Below are 22,958 nucleotides of genomic sequence, written 5' to 3' on the forward strand. Positions count from 1 at the left end.
AAACTGCTGTACCGTGGCACACCTACTGGTTTAAGTCATGGGGAGCTTTCAACTGAAGTACTTTAAAAAAGAAATACCTAAATGCTCATCTCCTGGGCTCTTTACAAAAATTCGAAAGCCAGAATGTTTTGAATTAAGAAACTCAATCTGTCTCATCAAACATGGCTGAGCAGATCTCAACCACGTGTTGGAAACCAGGGGCCTGATGTTCCTTTCCTGGAGTTGCTATGAGAAAAGAGGAAACAGGAAATCTGCTCAGGGGTGGGGGCTTTGCAGACAACAACATGAGCTGTCACTGCTACTCCACACTTGGCGTCCCGGCTGTGCAGGCACCAGCGGGTGCCTGAGCACGTCTCGGCCTGCTCTCTCTGCCTGGTGCCCTGTGTTCTCAGGGCTCATCCTCTGCTATTCCCCTCACTGATCACAGGTTACTTGATCCCTCTGCATCTCTGCCTCCTGACGTGACACAGAGACAACCAAATCACGGCCCCTCCTCTTTCAGCAGTGTTTTCGTGAGGACCAAACCAGAGAGTGGGGGTTAAAGTGCTTGTAAGTGGAAAAGCACTGTGTTACCATCCTCCTCACCATCGCTCCCTTCCACGACAGTTGTGCGTTACATCAGCTGAAGTGCTACCTGACTAACTTCTTTGAGGGCTGAGAGCGGATTTTCTGTATCTTTGTTTCCCCCACGAAACCTAAGACAAAGCAGATGCTCAACGATTCCTTTAAAATTAACGATGAATGAATGAATGAATGAACACAGGATTACAGCATCTGGGAAAGGGCACCACCCTGTATAGAAATATCTGAATTCTATTTAGAGTGTTCATCTAAATTATTCACACTTTATTCTCAAATTCTTGTAAGCAGGTTAGCCTGATACCCTTATTTATATCATTGCTGAGCGATACACACACACACACATTACGTATGGATATATATATATTTCCCCATCACATGTATCAAGCACTGGACACAGAGAGAGGGTTTAATATATACCACATTTAAAATACAAAGAAAATTTCTCAACAGAAATAGAAAGCCAAGCAATAAGAAAATGTTACTTTCGGGTTTGTTTACTGTTCCTTGGGGTTTAGTCCTGACAAGCGGAGCTTCCCAGCCTCTTGTTAGTCAGCAGGGGGGTTTAGTGACACTATTTGAAAACAGGATGCCCGTACTGTTCTATAAATACTATAAAAACCAACAACCAAAAACCCAAAGCCTGAGAATTAAAGGATTTTACTGATAGCAAGAAGGAGTCTGGCTGGGGATGCTCCAGCAAGGAGGAGAGACGGGGAAAGCCCTTCTGCTGGACCACTGGTGCATCTGCTGCATACACATGTCCTACCTCCTTGTCGCTGTACGAGATGTTTCGGATTTCATTCCAGGGGAAGGAGATCTTGGGGGTCAGCCTGTTCTCAGGGTCATAGATGTGAAGCCCCAGAGCATCCACTCCAAGCAGCAGTTCTGTGCCCTTTTTATTCTGTAGATTCAATAAACAACAGCCACTGTCAGCTCCAGCTGATGTTTGGGATTTGATTCAGCTTCCCAAAGAACCTGGCACACACTGTTATATGTGACAAGGTTCAACAGGTCCCAACAGAAGTCACAGCTGTCTTGTAACCCAGGGGGCCTCCAGCTTCCTCAACTGGGGCAGACAGAGGGAAAACTGTACTGTTCTTGTAACTCATGTGTCCCACAGAGGGATCACTGTAGGCTTCTGTCACTGGCTTGATGGCTAATGTAGCAGCAATCTAAGCGTTGTTATCTCTAATTAAATAACCAGGTTACCGTGGATGTAGAATAAAAACCCATAGGATTAAACATTAATTATGTTAAAAGAAAAGGCTGTTGGACTACCAGAGAAAAAATTCTAAGTGCTGGGATCAGATGGTCTTATTTTATGTTAAAACGTACTCTCAATGTGATACAGCAAGAATAGTAAAATGTTAACTGTAGAATTTAGGTAGTGGGTATATATGGGTATTTTCTGTAAAATTCTTTCGACTTTCTTGCATATTTGAAACTTTTTATAATAAACTGCTGGAAAAAATATATCAAAATAAATTGTAAACAAATTATACCTCAATAGAGCTATTTAAAAATTTAACAGATTAACTCTACATGCGCTATACCACTGACAGCGGTCCTGGTCAGCAGTCATGGCAGCCAGAGGGCAAAGTGCCCAGGGCCCTCATGTCACTGACCCAGCTGTGGACCTGGAGGCCACATCCTCACGCCTGCGCTGTGGACCAGCCCTTGTAGGATGGTGGAAGTATGCTCCCTGCACAAGGACCCACAGCACCTGACCTCCTGCTGACAAGGAAATTGAATAAGACTCAGGGGCAGGAAAACAGATCTGTGAAAGGAGGAGGTGGTTGGACTGTGATGAGAAGTGCCAATCTCACAGCAGGAATCACGTGGAGAAGTGAGAGTGAGTGTTTCAAGACAAATCTTTCACTCCTGCTAACACTCCGAAGTCAGGGGCTATCATCAAACCACAAGAGAGATTCCTCCGCTTGTCTGCAAAGCTCTTAAAACTACTGCATTAACACTTTGTACTTTCAAATGAGGCTGTGTACTTTCAAAATCTATGGCACATTTTGGAAAACGAGATATTTCATTATGTTTCTGACTACTTAGTTTAATGTTTGAAAAGAAGTACGGCCCACGTGATAATCCTTCACCCTCCTTTGAGGATGTTATTGTCTCCCTATCCCTGTCCTTGTCAACTACACACATGCTGGCACCCTAACCCATCATCACTGGGACAAGGGATCACAGGGGTTTTTTTTAATTCCAAGACTTGACATTTTTCTTTATCTTTTATTTTTTTATTAGGCATTCGGTCCACCAATCACCACCCATTTTTCATAGCTCCTTTCATGTCTCATATCGAACAAAATCATGCACTACTTAACCATTACATTCATGCACACCAGATTCTGTCTTCACTTCAAATTCTCCTGCTCATAAATAAATAACTCAGAAACAAATATTCCCATCACAAATTTCAACATTTCCAGTTTAAAAAAAGCAGGGGGTTCCACCCTCTACTTCCTATCGTTATGACTCCAACAACACTTCTAGAAAATAAACAGAGAAAGGTGGGGATTCAAGCAGCCCCTTTTAAACTGTTCTAAGCCCATATCTTCCTTAGTTAATGGTGCAGTTTCAGGAATTTCAACAAAAAAGACACTAAAGGGGCCAGCCCTGTGGCCGAGTGGTTAAGTTTACGCGCTCTGCTTCGGTGGCCCAGGGTTTCGCCAGTTTGAATACTGGGCGTGGACATGGTACCACTAGTCAAGCCATGCAGAGGCAGCATCCCACATGCCCCAACTGGAAGGACCCACAACTAAAAATACACAACTATGTACTGGGGGGCTTTGGGAGAAAAAGGGAAAATAAAATCTTTAAAAAAAAAAAGACTAAAATATCCACTGTGCAATATAAGAAACACACACCCAACAGAATATTGTAGTCTGACTACTCTAGAAATATTTCCTAATAAGATACTGTTTTTGAGGATTGCAGAATACACTCTTCTGGAATCTAGGAGGTAGGCATGTGGGGGAAGAACAGTTGTGTTAACAAAATCTCAGAAATGTGTCAAATGCCTGATCTTAAAGAAACCAAACAATTAGCAAATATGAATTAATGAAACTTTAGAAAAGAACCATCTGCATTATTATGGAAAATCTTTTAGGCACTTTACTATATGAAATAATATAACTTGTCAGTGTGGCTTATTTTATGCAAAGCAATCCATTAAAAAAAATCTATTTAGAAAACAAATAAACAGAAAGCTACCCTAGAATATTTAAAATGTTTCAATTTACCCAGATTTAATACAAAATTTATGGGAACCCAAAAAAGGAAAGAAAATCCTAATTATGATAATAAAGGTGGACCACCGTGGACGGCTGTTTTAGCAGCTACTCATCCGCAGTTTGGAAGCAGCAATGAAATACTTTAATCACAAGAATTCCTTTGGAAGGAGCTACCTAGGCAGTACACCCAGCAGCGGACCCTCGGGAGAAAGACGCTGGAAAGGCCAGATTGAAATAAATGCCTGTCTGGTGCAGAAGCAGCGTGCTCCCAGAGGACAGTGGACTATTAACGGTTTGAATAGAAAACCAATTAGCCTGCTAGTGAGAACAAAAGTCCCCACCCAAACAAATCAGTAATCTATAAAAGCAGTTTTACTTTCCTTGTGCCCTGGGGGAAGAAAGTATTTACAGGTGCTCCCTGTGGGCTGAGATCTCAGAAATAATCAAATGTTACTCTCAGAGCATTCAAACAGGTTTCTGCGGAGCCAGGACCAGGCCCAAGTCCCCGGAGGCTCAAGTGACACACAATTACCTAGGATCTAATTGAAGTCCAAAAATAGAAAATAAGGCTATAAGACCTTCTCCCCTACCTCTTCTCTTCTTTACCACTGAACCGTTGAAGAGCCTACCACCCCAGAATGAGGAAGTAACCCATTTTAGCAGTCTGCCCCTGATTCAGGCTGTGTTTATACACAGGGGACTTGGAGAGGCTTCAACACACCCGGATTGCAAAGTAGTTCACACCGTACATCTCCAGGTCTTGAGCTATCTTCAAATATTCCATTTCAGCTTCATCCCTGTGAGAAGAATGAAAGACACTGTCACTGGGGGGCAGGCACACGCCAAGCTGACCGTTCGAACCTGCCAGAAGATGCAAGCCAGAGCAGATACCAGCAAAGCTCTTCCCAACCCCAAGTCTATCAAACACACCGAGGTCAAGCAGAATTTCCCGTTCCCATAAAAACAAGAGAGCAGATTCATTACAGTGTCTCTTAGCTTCAATTTCACGCTTTGCCCTTGGTAAACAGTGACACCCATCTCAAGTAATTCAAGAAAAGCACGTGGTATGTTATCTTCTCCTCTCAAATGGATTTTGATGCTCAAATTTCATTTAAGTTGTTGCTTTATAAATGTGTACTTCCTTCCCCTAGAAGGTTTTGGTAATGAAACAACTCTCTCTGCAGGAGAGCTACCTTCCTGATTTTGTTTCTTTGGATGTTGTTGGAGGTGAGGGCAAGAGCTATCTGGGCTGTAAAACCAAAGCCGGGTTACCCACTTCTAAGTTACGAGTCAAATTTAAAGCAAGCTCCTGAAGCAGCAATGACTTGCAGAAAACTCCCAAATAGGTATGGAATCAAAATATTTTAACTCGGGGCCGGCCCGGTGGCAGAGCGGTTAAGTTCATGCGTTCCGCTTCTCGGCCCGGGGTTCTCCGGTTCAGATCCCAGGTGCGGACATGGCACTGCTTGGTAAAAGCCATGCTGTGGTAGGCGTCCCACGTATAAAGCAGAGGAAGATGGGCACGGCTGTTAGCCCTGGGCCAGTCTTCCCCAGCAAGAAGAGGATTGGCAGTAGTTAGCTCAGGGCTAATCTTCCTCAAAAAAAAAAAATTTTTAACTCAAGTTTCCCTATGATCTTGTCTTCTTCCTTCTCTCTGATCTCAAAATGCTCTCAAATGAATTTAAACAACTCAACCTGAGAGAATACCAAATACTGGCAAGTGGGTAGAGTAACTAGAAAAAACACACAAGGCTGATGTAAATTAGTACAATTACTCTGAAAAATTGTTTGAGATTATTTACAAGAGAAAAAAACAGGAGAAGACCTAACAACCTAAAGGCCCATCAATAGTAGAATAGAGAAATAATTTGTGGTTTATTAATACAAGGGAATTCCACATACCAATGAAAATAGAAAAACAACTACTACATGCCACAAACCCAAATCTCACAACATGATGCTGAGTAAAGGACGTGAGACACAAAATATAGAAACTGTCCGACTGCATTTATATAAAGTTTAAGACAGGCAACACTAGTCTATGGAGTGAGAAATCAGGACAGTGGTTACCTTTGGGGAGCGAGGAGGAGGAGTGGTGGGGGTCATGTGATGTTTTGTCACCTCGTGTTACACGGTGTTTTCACTTTGTGATAATTTATCCAGCAGTAAGTATACTTATGACTTGTCCACTTTTTGGTATATATGTTAAACATTTTTAAAAGTTAAAAAAAAATAAGCATGTGATAAGAAGTTGACTTAAAGAAGAGAAAAAAATTTTCAAGGCTGATGAAAAGATGATCAATTCCTAAAATGATCAGGGAAATGCTAATCAATACTTAATACAAATTTTCACCTGTCAAAATGCAAAATGATCAGATCCTTTCATTCAGCAACTCTTCTAAGGAATCTACCCTTAGAACTACTCATACAATTATGAGTGGTCGAGCGGTTAAGTTCGAGCGCTCCACTTTGCCGACCCAAGGTTTCACCAGTTTGAATCCCGGGCACAGACATGGCACTGCTCATCAAGCCAAGCTGAGGCGGCATCCCAAATGCCACAACTAGAAGGACCCACAACTAAAAATACACAACTATGTACTAGGGGCTTTGGGGAGAAAAAGGAAAAATAAAATCTTAAAAAAAGAAAAAGAAAAAGAAAAAAAATACATCAAGAAATGTAAACCGATTATGAAGCAGCCTCACCTGGCTCGGCCTCGGTGCTCTGCGTACCAGGCTGTAATTCTCTCCTCCCACATTTCTGGAGTCATTTGATATAGATTTATTACCTACCAAAAAATAGAGCAAAATAAAAAACCCATAGACAAAGAAAGTTTTGGTACCGTTTTCCATTTTTATAATTATGCATCATTTTTACAAAACAGCAAAGCTATTTTTAAAAAGCCACATACAGGGAGCCAGCCACAGGCAGAGATGGGTGTGTAAACAAACATCATTCAATCTGAGTCACAACTCGGAAAGCTGCACCACTACTCAGACCCAGGTGTACCCCTTGCCTGATAGCGGCCCCTCTTTCCTGGGCTGTACATCCCAGAGGAGGGGCTCAGTCAGGAGCAGTGTTCACTAATCTTGGGCCACGTAGCTGAGGCAGGCTGTGCGTGCTGCTGCCTTTGCCTGCACAGGAGCCATCAAAGGAGCAGGGAAAGTCAGGGAAAGGTGAGGAGCAGGCCTTTATTACACATGACAGATGAGTGGAGCTATAAAATCAGAAGCAGGAAAAGGGAGGGAGGGCCTGCTTCTGTGGCTAATGAACAAGATGAACAACACCAAGGATTAAAAACTACAATACCCACCCACAACCGATCTCCTCTATCCACCCCTCATAGCTGCAAACAGCTCAATTCCCCAGCCTGAACACATGCTGCTCCACGCTCCTCCCTGGGAATCAGTGCAGCTCACCCACCTTTCAGAAACAACAATGGACAAGCCATGCTAGTGCTGGCAACCCCAAACTGATTCCACGAACTTTTGCATTTTAATACTCTTAACAGAGATTCCACACTTTTCATTCAAGATTGGTTACAAAATATTTATAAAAATGTTCTTGCCGTGTATTTCCAATATTCCTTCAGGTCCTTCAGTTAGCTTTCTTGTAGACTATATATCTGCTATGTCTTCCCAAACAGAGAATTTTATTTCTTACCCTTTTTGGAAGCAGTTCCTCTTGGGCCAAAAATCCCCGCTTGTGAACAGAGGGGTCGTAATCACCGTACTGAAAGGAGAAGAGAGACCAGGCAATTGAGATTCTAAGGACAACTGCCATTTCTGAACGGCTCGATTCAGTCTCATTCCCTCCCAGCTCCGGGGAGCAATTCAATTCTGATGACAAGTCAAGATTTCAACCTTGCTAGTTTGTTATCCTTGGATGAAAATACAAAGCTGATTATATCGATGAACAGAGTTACATAATCCTGTAGGTGATGGGTGGGTGATGTGCTAAGAATGTGACATCTGTATAGAAATGTGGCAGAATTTTTTAACTCTCAAAGAAAGCAGTCACTATCAAAACATTAGCTTTTGAAATGAAACTACAAAACACAACCGTGAAAGTTGTGATTAGCAACATGTGATAAGAGTCTTAGCTACAAATGCTTCTAAGTGGCTGGTAATTGGAGCTAACTGCTAGGTGGGAGCTGGGAATAATGCAGATAATATTTTTAATACCTTTCATTCAAGGCTCTAAAAAATGCTGTGGAAAAATCTGATGCCAACACTGTTATTCCTATTGTACAGACAAAGAAACAAGCAAAAAGTTAACTAATTTCCCTAAAGCTGCAGAGCAAGTCACTGGTGGGACCAGAAACGGGCCCTGCATTTTAATGTGTTCATTCAGGAACAGTAACTTGGAAATTTCTTTCTGACTTAAGAAGCAATATCCTTTTCTTTCCTAGAAAACGTAAGTCTCACCAGGAAATAATCGAAAATGAAGGACTGTTTTTAAAAGAAACTAATCATGAAACATATAGAACATGAAATCAAAGCCTGTCTCTTGTCAATCAGGATCCGGGGGCTTTTCTTTTGATCAAAAACAACAAAGCTCGGTATTTCAGTATAATCTTCTATAAACATTTATCCTTTTAGCCATGCACATTGAAAAAACAAAAGAAAAGGTCAGGCACAAGGCTGCTGGCTCTACGTACCGCCAAATCGGGTCAGTACGTAGCCTACCTTCTCATTCACAAAGAGCCTCAAGCTAGATTTCTGTTGTGTTTTCCAACAGACACTCATGGGATGGAAAGATGTTCGCCATCAACTTTACATCATGCCTCATTCCCACACCACCCTGCCCCATAAATTAACATTTTTTATGAACCTCATAATTATCTTGTGGGTAGCAGAATTACATTGCACTGATTTTTTGAGCGTTAAAAGAATTCATCAAATTTAAACATTTAAAATATGCCACAATTTTTGTAACCCTGTCTAACTTGAAGGAGCCTGGTTTCTCTTGACCTCTGAAAGGCCAGGGGATGCAACGAGGCAGTAGCTGGACTGAGCTGTAATGGTGCTGTCTTGGGAGGCAGCTGCAGAGCACAGAGGAGCCCGGCTCTGGAGGCCAGCTGCTTAAGGTTCAGCCCCAGCTCTTTCACTTATTATCTGTCACCTTGGAAATTTTTGTCTGTTTTCTCATCTGTAAAACGCAGATGATAACACTATTTATCTTACAGGCCTCTTGTGGGGATTAAATGAAATAATACCTATAAAATTTTAAAAACTATGCTTGACACATAGCACTCAATACAACCTGATGTCAAAAGATAAAAACTCAAGATGTGTCATGTCTCCAAGTCTGTTTCCTGATTTGTCAAATGACAGCATTGGTCTTAGAGGATTTCTAAAGGGGTGGGGGGCTCTGGAGTATCCTCTGAGGCCTTGAGCAAAGCAGCCTCTCTCTAAAACTCAGCTTCCTCATCTGGAAAGCAAGCATCACAATAGTGCCTACCCCGTAGCGGGTAATAAGGACGAAGTCAGACAATCCAGGTAAGCATTTTGCATAGAGCCTGGTTCACACTGAATGTCAGGTATTAGTTGTTACCCTCTGCATTATTTATAATGATGCTGGTCACTGTTTGCCTCTCTGATTTTGGAAGGGGTAGGATGCTAAACAAAGCCTTGTTAGTTGCATTTGCAAACCTCTCAACAGTGCTGACCAAACTCCAATGCAAAGGTAAGCAGATATGCAAAGTTAAAGCTGTAAATTCAGGTTCCAAAGGCTTGCAAAATTAACGATCCACATTATCATACTGAGCTCCCAGCTACTCCACACTGATCAAATATGTTACATCTGAGCACTGCAGAGGCAGCAAAGACCCTGCTGAAAGGACTTCTCCACTGGACTAACTGCACTTACAACATAAAAGCCACCTTGATGTATGTGTCTGCTCTTAAATGTCTCTTTTTTTTTTTTTTTTTTTTTTTTTTTTTTTTTTTTTTTTTTAAAGATTTTATTTTTTCCTTTTTCTCCCCAAAGCCCCCCGGTACATAGTTGTGTATTCTTCGTTGTGGGTTCCTCTAGTTGTGGCATGTGGGACGCTGCCTCAGCGTGGTCTGACGAGCAGTGCCATGTCCGCGCCCAGGATTCGAACCGACGAAACACTGGGCCGCCTGCAGCAGAGCGCGCGAACTTAACCACTCGGCCACGGGGCCAGCCCCTTAAATGTCTCTTTAAAAAACAAAAGAAGAAAATCCTTAAATTGCGGGAGTTGGTGAATATAAGAGAAAGTCACATCACTCCATACATGGAGATGGCTGTTCGCATCCTTTTATGTACAGAAGCAACCTGATAATATAACTGGGAGTGAATTTACTGTGAAGCTAATGAAGCCTGGGTGTCTGCACCTGCATGGGCCTGGACCCAATTTTATATTCATCGTTTGGTATTCTTGCACTAAAGAGAACCCCCTAAGTTACACAGACTTCAGGCCCCACAAAACCTGGATCTACCCCTGATATAAACAAATTGAATTTAATTTCAGGAAGGTAATTCACTGCTTAAAAAACTCTTAGGAGTCAATTCTTAGGTTAAACAGAGGCTTCTTCTGGATATTAAGTACTTTCCTCTGCCTGTAGGTATGGAAAATTAGCCTAAATGCTCTGAACAGGATTTTACAAAACATAAAGATTTGATCAATACATATATAGAATAAATAGTTAGATCCCTACCACACACCAGTCACTAAATTCCAGATGGATTAAATACTTAAACCTATGAATGAAAATCCATAAAAATACCAGAACAAAATATAGAAGAACATGTATATAACAATGGTTGGTGAAGCTATTCTAAAAGTCACTCAAAACATAAAAAGAAAAAGATCGACAAGTCTGACATGTAAAAAACAAGATAAAAGGTTAATACCCATAACATATGGAACTCCTACAAATCAATTAGAAAGATAAACAACACAGTAGTAAATGTGCAAGCCATAAACACTTGATTCCCAGAGGAAAAATACAAATGGCCAGTAAATCTAAGAAAAGATGCTCAGCCCCAATGGTAATCAAGGAAATGAAGCCTCTTAAAAATCTATTTTTGTCAGATTAGCAAAAATTTAAAAGACTGATGGCATCCACTATTGATGACGATGTGGAAAAAAAGGTATTCTTACACACTGTTCTTAGAAGTTAAGTTAGGATGACACTTTTAGAGGGCAATCTGGCCATATCTATTGAATTTTTTTATTGATATAAAATTTACACACATACAATACAAACATACATAAAATTTTACATTTTAAACATTAATTTGTACATTTGTTAATTGTACATTGTTAAAACTGTACATTTTAAACGTACAACTCAGTGGTTTTAGTATACTAAGTATACTTTAGTATATCACTATCTAATTCTAGAACATTTCCATCATTCCAAAAAGAAATCCCATACCCATTAGCAGTAACTCCTAATTTCCTCCTCCTTCCATCCCCTAGCAACCACTAAATCTACTTTCTGTCTCTATGGATTTGCCTATTCTGGACATTTCATATAAATAGAATCACACAATATGCGGCCTTTTGTGTCTGGCTTCTTTCACATAGCATTATTTAAATTTTAAATGTTCTTATCCTTCAACCCATTTATGCCATTTCTTGGTATCTATCATAGAGATATATTGTTCATATATGCCCAAACAGGCATATTCAAGGATGTGCACTGTAACCATTTAAATAATAGAAAAATAACAGAAAGAAAAACAAACCTAAATATCTACCAATAAAGAGATATTTACATAATCCACAGTTTCTCCTTTCTATAAAATACTGTTCAGGAGTTTAAAAAAACAAGGTGGGTCTCACAGTTTTTAGTAAAAAGGGTGTGTTGTGCCGGGGTTCCTCTGGAGCAGCCACTCAGAAGTGGAATTTTGGGGACTCGGGAGTGTGTGTCTCCTCATCTGACTGGCCCCTGCCACACCCATCGCTCCCCCAGAGGTTATGCCCACTCACGGTCCCTTCCAGCAAGTAAATGAGTTCAAACAATACTCCTATCCGATTCAGTAACCCTTGTCAATCTTTTGGTTTTGAAATGTTACCTTATTGTTGCTATAATTTTTTTCTTTTTTTCCTTCTTAAAGATTGGCACCTGCGCTAACAACTGTTGCTAATCTTCTTTTTTTCCCCCTGCTTTTTCTCCCCAAATCCCCCCAGTACATAGTTGTATATTTTAGTTGTGGGTCCTTCTAGTTGTGGCATGTGGGGTGCCAACTCAACACGGCCTGACAAGCCGTGCCATGTCCATGCCCAGGATCCGAACCAGCGAAACCCTGGGCCACCGAAGCGGAGCATGCAAACTTAAGCACTTGGCCACAGGGCAGGCTCCTAATTTTTCTTTTTCTTGATTCCTCATGAGATTGAGACTCTTTTTATATTTACTGACCATTCTCGTTTTCTCTTCTACAAAGTGCCTGTTGATCGTACTCTCTGCACCATTTTTCTGTCTTTTTCTTATAAACCTAAGCGTTCTTTATATTCAGGGACATATCTGCAATTCTACTTCTAGAAATCTACCCTAAAGGGAAAAAGTACACAAAGAATCACATAAATGAATTTTCAGTAAAGCACTGTTTGTAAGAGGGAAAAAATAGAAACTAAACATCTCTCTCTCTCTCAGAAGGGGGTGGATACATTAGGTTTATTCATCAATGGCTACCATACAGCAGTAAGAATCAATGAACTACAGCTACACATACAACATGATACATCTCAAAACTGATGTTGACTGGGAAAAAATGTCAATTTGTAAAAGGATAAGCAAAAAAAAAAGTGGGGGGATATGCAGAGTATAGCACCATTTATATCAACTTTTACCTCCTGGATATTTTTAATTCAGTCTCTTCCCATCCAACTGACCATTGCCTGAGGTGCAGGCCTCAGTTTCTCACTAGGATGACCAATGCAGCCTTCTAATAGGTCTCCCCATTTCCAAACTTGTCTGACTCCAAACTGTCCTTTACACAGCCATAAAAGGAACTGTATAAAACACAAACCCTTCCTGGGCTCTGATATCACCCACAGCATAAAGTTAAGACTCTTTATGATCTGGCCCCCTGCAAACCTCTTCAGCCTCAATTCTTGCCACTCTCTACATATACTTTACATATATGCAACTTCTTAACTGAACTGCCTTTTGGCACTCTGTCCCTAATTTGCATCAAAAAGTACTAAGAAACACTAAGCTTCTCTCTCCCACCATTCCTTTCTCTCTCAGAACACTAGGAATCTGCAGGCCAGCACTGCAAGACTGCTAAATTACACACCATTCTCTCCCAAAGTCATTTTTAATAAGAATACATTTCAAACACCAAATTGTCAATATAAAATCCAACAGGTGGCTTAAAATATTGCAAGATGGTTTGGTGTGTCATGTGACTGGACAAAAAAACCCAGCTCATACTTTTGATCCAAACATTACTCAAACTCCAACCAAGAAATATGGTTCTTGTTAACTGAACCATGTGATTAATATTTGTATTTATACTTTGAGGGTAATTGTTTCTTTATGCTTTGGAATTAACTGTGTCTATATCATTCGAACAGCTGAAATACTGCAATGAATACATTTGTGCATAATTACATTCCATGTGTTAATAAGCTCAATTTGCTTTCCCCTCCACACTTCTAAAGTTCCTTTCTTTTTTAGAAAGGTTGTGGAAGAATACAGACTGAATATGATGGGAGGAACTGGTATGATTTACTGAAAAGTTTGGATTAATGTGACCATAGAAATGAATCTGGAATTTAGTGAAAGGCTGTGCGGGCTACCCAGAGGTCTCCCTCAGGCACTGGACAGTGAGGGGCAAGAGCAAAGAGCTGGGTTAGGCGCCCAGACCCCAGGTTCTCATCCCCGTTCCAACCTCTAGTTTGTTCTGCTTCAAGTCCTGTTCATCAAGAGGTAGCTACAAATTCCATAAAAGAATTAACATAAAGTATTGTGACCAGAGACAAATTATTAATCCTTTCTGAGCCTTAAATTCTGCATCCACAAAACAGGCATCATACTCTCAAGCCTTGGCTTACGAAAAAGACTACACTGAGCATTGCACAAAATACTCATATGCTTTGCAAAACGGTAAAACACTACAGACATGTAAGAGCTTATCAATACCGTAATCAGAGATATCCTTTTAATATTAACCTAGACAGTAGAAGCATGTTATAATAAGCTTTAGTTTCCCAAATGCAGGCTTGAAGCCGTAGATTACCTTTATTTGTAAGATCCTGAAAATTTACACCGGAAAAAACAGTTAGAACATCCTCCTCCATATGAACCACATATGCTGTCTGTGAATCACTTTCATCTCTAAATTAGTAGGATCCAAATTAGTAGGGCTTTCCTACAGTGAAATCTGTTTAAGCCAACATCTGCCTGTTCCCTGAAAAGTTCTTTTTTTCCACAAGTGGCCTTTGAATTTATGGCCCAAAATCCATGCAAAGAAAATGGAGCCTTTGAGACTGAAGCCCTTCAAAGAGAGGTAGTGTCCTTGAGAGGCTGAGTCTCCTCTCAGCTGGGGAGAAAGCATGCGAAAAAGCAACTCGGTTCTGGGCCAGGAAGTGCTCAGATTTAATGAAAGTGACAATGACTGCTTCATCACTGTCAGGGCGATACTGATTGAAAGGACACATTTTTCCTGTTATTAATATTCTTAATCAAAGCATAAAACGAAGCATATGTTTTTGCTGAATCAAGGCCCATTTTCTGTTTTGTCAATTACTCATTTTCCTGGGTGGTGGAAGAGAGGAGGCACAAAATGCAATCCCAAAGCCATGAATTCTGCCCTTAGCTTTACCCAAGATTGTCTAGATGACCTTGGGCAAATCACTGAGAGCAGATACTCACTTCAGTGTCTGTATCTGTGACAGAGTCAACAACCCCCTCCTCAGGCCTGGTGAAGAATACTCAGCAAATATTAGACAAGTGATCAAACGATTAAATGGATTCTGGTGCTTCTGTTCGTCTGACCAGCATGAACAGACTTTTTTTCCTCTCTAAATGATAGGCCAGTTACTTCCTGGCTTTGATCTGAAATTGCATTATGCTACTCAAAAAAGTAGGAGTGTCTTATTAATTTTTATAACACTACAGAGAAATGGCTTTATGGACATCCCTAACTAAAAAGGAAAATAACAACTGAAAAGATTATGAAAAATCACTGAAGTAATGAAGGTGTCCCAATTCTGGGGACATCTTATGCTGTAGTTGAAAGGGAGGAAGCAGAGGGACCAAGAGAAGGAGTATGTGATTGAAGTGGGATATCTGAGGGACACGAAGCACTGGGCTGACCCTATAGTTGGTCTTATAAAAACAGAAAGGACAAAAACACAAGATCAGTGGTATCCCTTTCCACCACTGCCAATCCACAGTGATTTCTCTCTGAGCGACTGTCAGATCGCCAGACAGCTCAACTGGGCTCACTAGACCAAAGAGCCTGCAGTGCCCAGCCACCAGCACAGCTAGCACACCCATGTGGGGCGGAGGAAGCAGGGCATTCTCTAGGGTGTGGCATAGTCCCCACACGCCGGATTGCTGGTCCTCAGAAGATGAATTTGGAATAAGGGCTGGGGCTTTCTGACCTAAAGGCCATGTATGGCCAATACTGAAGACCATCAGTTCATTCTTCCTGGTTAATAAAAAGAGGGGTTGGCCCAGTGAATGTAATTAACCAGATGCGCACAATGAGATTACACAGAAAATTCATCAAGCTGTACACTTATCATTTATACACACATATTCTAACAAGATTATACAGAATCTGGGACAGTGACAGTGGTTCCCCCAGTCCACAAGTTCCATAACGTTTCAATTTCTGGGGAAAGTCTCTCAGCATCCTGGAAAATCCAAAGAAAGAGACGACTGGAGTGATCCCATGACATGCATTTAATGCCCAGGAAGAATGCACTTTTCTTCTTTGAGCCTACCTTGGCCTGGACGGCATAGGAAGCCAGGAGCACAGAAGCCTCGGGAGGGCAGTAGATCTTTTCATCTAAAATCTGCTTCTTTACCTGAAAGGGGCAACAAGGGAGACATGATACTGTGTGCGTAGAAGTGAGCTATGCAGGCCGGTCAGAGCAGATGGCTGCAGGGTGTTCTAATGAGGGCTGCCAAACCAGCCTGTTAATCATTTTCTGACAAAGGGTACAATTTTTTTACTGTTGCAGACAGGTTGGGAATTCAGGCATTGAGAAGTTACTGGTAAGATGACTACGCATAAAAAACCCTTATCTCTTCTGTTCGTGATCAAATGCTGAAGAGGAAAAACAATCTTCATGGTTAAAACAGAGACTGACATCTGGGCTGTGACAGAGGAGAGCTGTGAACTGAAGAAGTGTCAGGAGCAGCTCTGGTGGTGACTGCAGCCTCGGCCCCTGCTGAGCACACGCAGCACTAGAGGAAATGGAGTCTACTTTAAAGTCTTAACACAAGACAAAAGTCAGCAAGGCCACTGAGTTATGACTGTAGAAAAAACCCATTACTTTCAATATGCTTGCTCTAAGGAAAAAGGAAGCAATAAAGTTTGATCGATTAAACTTTTAAGTACATGTGAGGTCCAGGAAATATAATTCTCAAGCCATAACGTTGAATTAACATATCACTGCATTTAATTTCTTAGAATGGTGCTGCATGTGACATTCCAGACATAGAGGCACGAGAGCCTCGTGAAGTGGGAGCATGCTGAAATAAACACAGCAGGAAAGCCAACTCTTTTCACAGATGTCAACAGTCACCAGATTCAGAAAAGTAGTAAATTTTGCCTTGCTCAGCCATGAAAACACTCCAGTATTTCAGTATGAGGGAAAATTAAGCCAAAGTCACATGAGGGATGGGCACTGCTTCCAAGTGCTTCCAAGAAAGCCATCTCTACAATGCTAGGTCATTCTTGGGCCTAGGAAATCAAATGGTTTCATTCGAAGCAGGGCAACTTCCTAACCCCTTGGTTTCTTTTCAAAGGAAAAAAAAAGCCACACTACAGAAAAACTGAAAGGGCTTCCCTTTGGCCAGAAAATGTAAGGCTTGGGAAAGTATGTATATGTATATATGTACGTATGTACGTATGTATGTATGTGTGTATGTGTGTATACTCACACTATTTTTTGCAAACTTTCTCTGTAAAAGACATTATTTGGGGGGTTTTATTACATTTGACTTAATGTTTACTGAATGCAATAATCTAAGGGTCAAACTAATGATAGGAGAACTACGTGACAGACCATACATCTACTTCTGGGGAATCATGTCATTAACACCCCTGCTGCAATCTTTTCTGTTACTGACAGCGGGCACCTTTAGTCACACAAGCAGCTCCAACACCAATCCCTGTAACTAACCTTGAAACTGGGGAAGCACTCTGATCCAGCAGTGAGAACACAAGCAAAATTGACAGAGTTTTCATCCTCACACTAACCCCCGCCTCACTGTGCCCCGAGATGGTCAACTAGCTGTCTTTTAACCTATAATTATGGATCTCCTAATTTCTTCAGTTCGGTTGAGCAATTACTTATGGCATGCCTACTGTGCACTCAATGAGCCTTGCCTTTAAGGGGCTTACAATCTAATGAGGGAGTAAGGGAGAAATCAGACAATTACAGACAAAGAAGCACAATGTGTAAAGTTCCACAAGCGTGGGATTAACCAAGCGTCACTTGAGTTATGAAGTTCTGTCTTAGAGAGAAAAGATTTTGAATTTCCGGAAGAACTACTCTTTGTGAGACTCTCTCTCTAGACTTCCTTTACAACTATTGAGTATTTTTAAGTTAGTGAGAAGAAAACAAGATCCATCTTCAAAGAGATTGCAAGTTACTTGTATCTATTCTTTCACCATCATACTTTTGCAAATTCATCTGATACCAATTCTCATTGCTCAAGTATAGTTCCACCCTGAAGAGTCTTTCCATTACAAAACCAAAGGGACTGACTTTCCAGAGGTGAAACATTTTTGCAACGTGAAGGCACTTGTGGTTAACTCCAAGGGGTTCATCCAGGCTGCCTCTGCAACCATGCCTGGTGAGATTTCTCAGAATTAGGGGGGGTAGCATGGACTGGTGTACCTGCAAGAAGAATAAATGTTGTGTGATCTCCTGAACCAGCTCCTCCTCGGCATTCTCAGGATAAAATTTGGCCAGGAAGTGAAAGGTGACTGGCTCTTCCTTTGAAACATCATGATCCAGCACCTGCAGAATTGCAGAGCAAAAGACAAGCAACTCTATTATTGGCACCTCTTTCTCTCATGCCACCATCAAAGAACCTTGTGCAGGAACTTGTGTAAATATTTTTCCCCTCTAAATTCATCCCACCTCCCAAAGGTAATTGCACAGTTTGAAGCATTCACAGGGCCATCTATAACAAGAAGTAATACTTAGTTCACATGGCGTTTCTGAACCCAATTAATCAATATCCTCAAGGGGTGAGTGGAGTTTTAAGATTACTAGGGCACAAGTGTTCTCAAGGCTACATACAGAGATAGTTCAAAACTAGAAATTTATAACTCAAAGGTCTTGGGTGCTATCCTTTATGGTAGGCTGAAGGCCTTTTAATTTTCTGAAGTAGTGGAATCTGCCTTTATTCTTTTTTCTTACTGCCCCAAACATTTAGGTCCATATTAGAATGGAGCTTAGAGATGATGAACTGGATCTTTGTGAAATCATCTAAACATTAACTGAGAAAGAAGTGAAACGTGTCCATCGTGGCAACCCTTTGTTTCAAGGAACCTCTAGAGATGCCCCACAAAATACTTGAGCATAGTCAGTAAACCACACTGCCTTTAATCTTCTAACTATTTCATCCACCCACTAAAAAGCTGAACCATCTGCTCTCCAGAATGAATTTCATTTCAGGACATAAACATGCCATGTGACAGGCTACAAGGCTCCACTAACATGTGTCATAGTATATTTCCTTTGAGCAGCAGGTTCCATGGTTCCTGATGCCCCCAATCTAATATCCATTTAGCCAACACTCAGGTATGATTTAAAATTTACTTTGCTGAGATTCACAAAAAGATACAGAATGTTTTGTAGTCTTTGATATATAACTCTCCATCATCCTGGCAAAATTCCAGGTGGCAGTGCCTAAGAGATTCAAAATAAACCTGATCTAGGACAATCCTGCTGACACTGGTACACAGTGGCAGTTTGATCTTCATGATCATTGGGAATTACCATATGAAATTTCTAACTATCGGGGATTCCAACATGAAGATTCAGATTACTGAGCACGTATATAAACATAATTTGAACACTTGAGTTTAGAGTCAAACTGGTAAAAAGATGGGAGGCTTTCACTGTTTATCATGCCCTGTAGTTAGAAAATAAAATCAGCTAGGTAACTGCAGGGGGAATTATTTGGGAAAAGAATTAGATATTGACTTACTTTGAGATTCAGAGGTCTTTTAGGAATTACTGACAAAAGCACATGGCCCTGCTCTCCAACATCTTCATGGTTAGGTAGGCAGGTAAACAGGTAATGATATCCTGTGTGCACATGGGAACCCAAGCAGCAGGTAGCTTTCCTAGGCAATATCCATGAGAACTGCTGGGAGCCCAGACTTATCCACCATGCTCAGAAGCCCCAGAAAATCAGAGGGACAAAATGGACACTCTTCCTTCACCACGGGGACCAGGGCACTCTTTATTCCTTAGATCACATTAATGATTAAATCGAGTTGGGCCATGGTGTTTCTCAAAAAGATGTTTAAAAAATTCCCTAAAGAACATGAGCCTCAAGAAAATCTTTCAAAGACATAAATTGAAAAAAAAGGATAATATAATAGTAATTTTTATTCACAAAGCCCGACTAGTGGTTCAATAAACTGAACAGCATAAAGCCAGAAGCAATCAGCCTGGTGACAATGAGTAAAGAAGCCAGGGATGGCACAGTTCAATCCTGCTTGGACCTGCTTGCCTAGGAGAGCCTGACAGGAGTAGAAGGCCTGTGGCACCTCCAGGACCTGCTTTCTGCATGACTCGCTTCAGGACTTGCCCCGTTCTCTACTATGCACCTATAATGCCTCATAAAGAGTAAATAAGCTAGGCACATGCTCAGGGAAAAAGCAGAGCACACATCAGTCCACTGGTTTCATCTAGTTCCAGCCCAACCTTTTTGTCCATTTTGAGCCAGGCCACGGTGTCCTTGATTGTGTACTGCAGTCCAAAGAACCAGGTTTCCCGAAGCCCCAGGGTCCGGCACACCAAATCAAATAAGTCCTTCCCTTTCCACTTCATCTGCAACATAAAAACCAACAGCGAAAGGCATTGTGAGCAAAGGTCATAATCTACTGGCACAAAAACCTTTTCTCTGGGTTCCATACTCCCGGATTCCGAAAGATGGGAATGACACTAAGATGGCTGATGAGCACAGAATTCCTAAACAATTTTAAAGCATCCTACACAAAACCAGGAGAGGGAAAATACCAATTAGAGCTTAATGGCTTAATCACTACAAAGTATGCACAATACCTCCCTTGGACAGTTCCTTACAGATCTTAATATCCCCAAAGCTGCTAATTTAGGAAAGCTGGTAAATAAGCATCCTCATTTAGGAGAGTCTAGCCTCTTGAGTTAACCTAGGGCCATGGCTAGCTTCCAGGGACATTAATTTTCTTGAGATTTTGTCATTGATTTTTTTAAAAAAAAATCATGACCCTGTCCTTTGAAAAAAAGGCTAGAGCTTTTTTAAATTTAAAGACTGGTTTTACCAGAAGTTTTTTTAAAAAGCAACATAGGGGAGGAAATTGTAACCAAAGTCATAAATCATGAAGAAAAAGAACAATTAGAGACCACTCAGCACAATCACAGGTCTCTCCTATCACAATGCATAACTGAGGCCAAAGGGGAGGTGACCCGCCCACAGTTACGAGGAGCAATTTCAAACTCTAGGTATCTAAACCCAGGAGATAAACAGACACCAATACACTGCAGTGTGCTTATCCTACAGCCTCACTTCCAAAAGGACCCGAATCAATGGCTGCTAAATCCTTCTTTCACCTATTCAATCTTATAGCTGGAAAAGCAAGTTCAACATCTTAATAGGGGAAAAAAATGCCCAGCAGCTTAGTAAATGTTGCCACCTTGTGGTTTTCAAGTTAAATCACCCAGGATGTTCCCATACTACCCCTTAGCAGGTGCTCGCCCCCCACCCCAATAGCCTTCAACTCTCAGGTGGACATTCAAATGTACACCTGGGTACAGTTAATGTGCACGTGAGATGAGACACATCACAGAGATGATGATCATAATAAGAATAATCTTGAGATTCAAATACAAAGTTGCCTGACACTGGAAGAGCAAGACCACTCGAGCGCAGAAGCATCTGTCTTTCTCCTGCCCTCGTTAGAAATCTCCACCCAATGTCCTGGTACACTGCAGATGCATAATGAAAGGAAAGGAAAAAAATGTAGGGTTCAGAGACTTGTTATAAAAGCCAGAAGGAAAAAATAAGTTAGATCTCTAATATCTGATTGGCTTTTGCTAAAAGCTGATTCTACAGGGGATTTTTCAAGTAGGCCTTCTATTTTTAATATACGTGAATGAACAGTGTGTTCTCTACGAGGTGCTCAACAGGAAAGCCCATCCCTTCTCCGTGTTTACAGTCAAAGTCAAATTGCAAAGCAGCCGCCTAGATGGAAGGACACCAAAACCGCAGCAGACAAGTGGTTGGGATACGGAATGGCTTTGTCCTTCACTGGGGCTGCCTCTCCTAGATGTCCTTCTACCTCTGTCCCATCCCTCTCTGTGACTTTAGTGGGGCCCCGGGAACACTACAAAGGTTGAGGTCGTTAGAAATTACTTTGAGGGGCTGGCCCCGTGGCCGAGTGCTTAAGTTCGCACGCTCCGCTGCAGGCAGCCCTTTTCGTTGGTTCGAATCCTGGGGGCGGACATGGCACTGCTCATCAAACCACGCTGAGGAGGCATCCCGCATGCCACAACTAGAAGGACCCACAACGAAGAATATACAACTATGTACTGGGGGGCTTTGGGGAGAAAAAGGAAAAAAAAAAAATCTTCGAAAAGAAAAAGAGATTACTTTGAGTAGGATAAAATAAAATGACAAGTTTTATTTTAAAAGAAGATCTCCTTCCACTTTTGTAAGACTTAACAATGCTTGTTGGCACCCCCATTTCCCAGTCCGACAATAGGACAAACGGTTTTTTAATTCACAGCAGGTTTTAATTCCTACAGGCAGACTTCACTAAAGAAATGTTTTGGAAAACTAGAAGCTTCAGGATGCTGATTATCCTCTTGTCTCTATTTTAAGCCAGTACATAGTACATAAATTATAAATGACTACCTTGCTACAAGATAATGTAACACTAAAGAACAGACACTAACTTGGAGAAGTTAAACACCCAAGGGCCAAGAAGATCAAGGTAACGATTCCCAATCTGCCATAACTCACGGCCACGGCTGGGCTGTGCTTTGGCACGATGGGGCCGTCTGCAAGTGGGATGTGCAGTGCACGTATGCGAAAGCTGTGAAGAGAATGAGTGAATCTCCTGATTCGGGAGTTTAAATTCTCAAACATAATATCATATAAGTGCAATTTCCCTAAATTCCTTTCTACTTCCTTGTTTTTAAAATGCAAAATTATCTTTATTGAATGTAAAGAGACAATGTCTTTGTTCTTACAGAACTTGCAATAAAGAGAGGAGAGCGGGAAAAATCCTCACACCAATTCAGAATGTCCTACTGAGATTTTTAACTCTGACTCCAACAACCATAGTGTCAGAGTTGGAAATATGGGTGAGTAATTTACCTACTGTAGACCCATCCCCTTTTTGTTCAACGAAGGAAACTGAGTCGCAGATTCTTTGGCAGCCTGCTAAAGCCAACACTGGCCTTTTTCATGGTGATCTAAGGTAGGTAACCCCCACACACACCCACACCCCCCCACACCCCCGGTCCTCTAGCATCTCTTTTCCTGCTCTGTAGGGTTCCTTTGTCTTGCTCTCCACTAGCACTCCCCAGCCACCTTTTCCAGGAAGTGACCAGTGTCTTAACACTCTTCTCCCACCCTGAAACAAAACCACTCTTAGAAGAATCAGATATTGCTTGTTCACAGTTCAATGTGAATTAAAGGCTCTGCTACCTCTCATTTATTCTTTCAACAAGCATTAAAGAGCAC

At 41.4% G+C, this 22,958-nt stretch overlaps 1 protein-coding gene across 5 annotated transcripts in view; it reads right to left on the reverse strand.

Annotated features, from left to right (window-relative positions):
* NF2 (NF2, moesin-ezrin-radixin like (MERLIN) tumor suppressor) overlaps nucleotides 1-22,958 on the reverse strand; it is a 74,645-nt gene that overhangs the window by 28,356 nt on the left and 23,331 nt on the right. For all 5 annotated transcript variants that reach the window (XM_001498860.7, XM_005612454.4, XM_070275293.1 and 2 more), the window contains exons 2-8: nucleotides 19,934-20,059; nucleotides 17,888-18,010; nucleotides 15,761-15,844; nucleotides 7,492-7,560; nucleotides 6,534-6,616; nucleotides 4,552-4,627; nucleotides 1,349-1,483 (exon numbers count right to left, since the gene is read on the reverse strand). In XM_001498860.7, coding sequence (XP_001498910.1) covers nucleotides 1,349-1,483; nucleotides 4,552-4,627; nucleotides 6,534-6,616; nucleotides 7,492-7,560; nucleotides 15,761-15,844; nucleotides 17,888-18,010; nucleotides 19,934-20,059 — 696 coding nt within the window. The remainder of the gene's footprint in view (nucleotides 1-1,348; nucleotides 1,484-4,551; nucleotides 4,628-6,533; nucleotides 6,617-7,491; nucleotides 7,561-15,760; nucleotides 15,845-17,887; nucleotides 18,011-19,933; nucleotides 20,060-22,958) is intronic.

This window comes from Equus caballus, chromosome 8 (genome assembly GCF_041296265.1).
Source record: "Equus caballus isolate H_3958 breed thoroughbred chromosome 8, TB-T2T, whole genome shotgun sequence".
NCBI lineage: Eukaryota > Metazoa > Chordata > Mammalia > Perissodactyla > Equidae > Equus > Equus caballus.